This window comes from Buceros rhinoceros, unplaced genomic scaffold (assembly GCF_000710305.1).
Source record: "Buceros rhinoceros silvestris isolate BGI_N320 unplaced genomic scaffold, ASM71030v1 scaffold3760, whole genome shotgun sequence".
Lineage (NCBI taxonomy): Eukaryota > Metazoa > Chordata > Aves > Bucerotiformes > Bucerotidae > Buceros > Buceros rhinoceros.
In genome coordinates, this window is record NW_010390060.1 from 13,740 (window position 1) to 15,119 (window position 1,380).

At 46.5% G+C, this 1,380-nt stretch overlaps 1 protein-coding gene across 1 annotated transcript in view; it reads right to left on the reverse strand.

Moving 5' to 3' along the window:
- The window catches only part of LOC104493520 (otoferlin-like), a gene marked incomplete at both ends in the record, with an annotated part of 59,890 nt that overhangs the window by 13,576 nt on the left and 44,934 nt on the right, over nt 1-1,380 (reverse strand). Inside the window, one exon of the mRNA XM_010136220.1 lies at nt 434-565. Within this exon, the coding sequence (XP_010134522.1) occupies nt 434-565 (132 nt within the window). The remainder of the gene's footprint in view (nt 1-433; nt 566-1,380) is intronic.

Genomic DNA, 1,380 nt, shown 5'->3' on the forward strand with positions numbered 1-1,380 from the left:
AAGAGCGGTGGTGAAGGCGGGCTCCATCTGGGTTGCAAGTCAGTGTTACAGTGCATGCTCCAGCAGGAGAAGCTGTGACTGCCTGGAGAAGCATCCTGCAGCGCACGTCACAGCAGGGACGGATCTGTGTGAGGCCCAACACTGACAGCCTCTGCAGTGTGAGGAGCTGGAAGGAAGCACTAACACCTTGGGAAAGCTGAGATTAATTTAGCAGGGACAAAGCGAGGGCACTTTTCCTGTTTCACAAAATACCAGAGGCAAAGGTTTCACTCCTCCCTTCTGCGTGGTTTGAGATTTCATCTTATTCTGACACCGGGTGACAGAATTAAAAAAGAAAAGAACCCAAATGACAAGAAATTACATTCAATTGACTGATGACAATGTAGACCCTGAGGAGCGGGTAGCCGGGAGCATCACAGAAGGACAGACCCACCTCATTGTAGTAAGGACAGTTGGTTGACTCCTTCATGGACGTGTATTTCTTTTCCTCTCCAACCTCCACGCAGACCACGGGGTCCATGTTGAGCCCAACCAGCTGCCGGGCCTCGATGATGGTGATGCTGACCTGGAGAGAGGGATTCGTGCGCCTTCACCTCCTAAGAGCAGCACTCGAGCTGCTTGCTGCCTTAACCCCTGCATACCCATCTCTCATTTTCTGAGGCATTTCAGTGCAGTGGTGGCAGCTCTGGGGTCTACTGGTCATGCCAAAGACACCGGGCTGCCTGGAAGAGTCTGAGCGAGCTGCAATATGGTGCGGGATGCAGGAGCCCCTTCCAATGCTCTAGTCTAGTCTAGTCTTTATTATTTCTCAAATATTCCCCACCATTTCATGGTTCAACCCTGTATACAGGTATACAAAAAATTAACTCCTATCAACCGAACATGAGCAGATCATCCAGATGAAACACTTGTCATTTGCAATGCAGTCCACCTCGTGACACTAAATTATTATTAGGTGTTCAGGTCATATCTAAATTCCTTCCTTGCAGAATTAAATTGATATTAGGAATTTCTCTTGAACTATACCCACATTTCTTTAACTAAAAAGCATGAACTGTAATTTCATGCAGGAACCAAATCTTTTCAATTCCCAGCAGCCATTTTTTCTGGAGTCATCTTTCACGAGCTGGTGGTAGGACTGGTAACCTCCAGGTTTCAAAGCACAGTGAATCGGGGGATCCTTTAAAATTGCTATTTTAAATAACATGAACTCTCAGTCCTGGCTCCCTTGAAGTCCAGCAGATAAGTAAGTTAACGCAAGTTTTCTCTTGAGCAGTTACTTCAAACATTCTGCAATGAATCTCTAAGAAAAAAATCATTATTTGCATTGTTCTGGTCTGTGGCTGTGCTGGGAGGAGAGGACACCATGCTGAACCACTG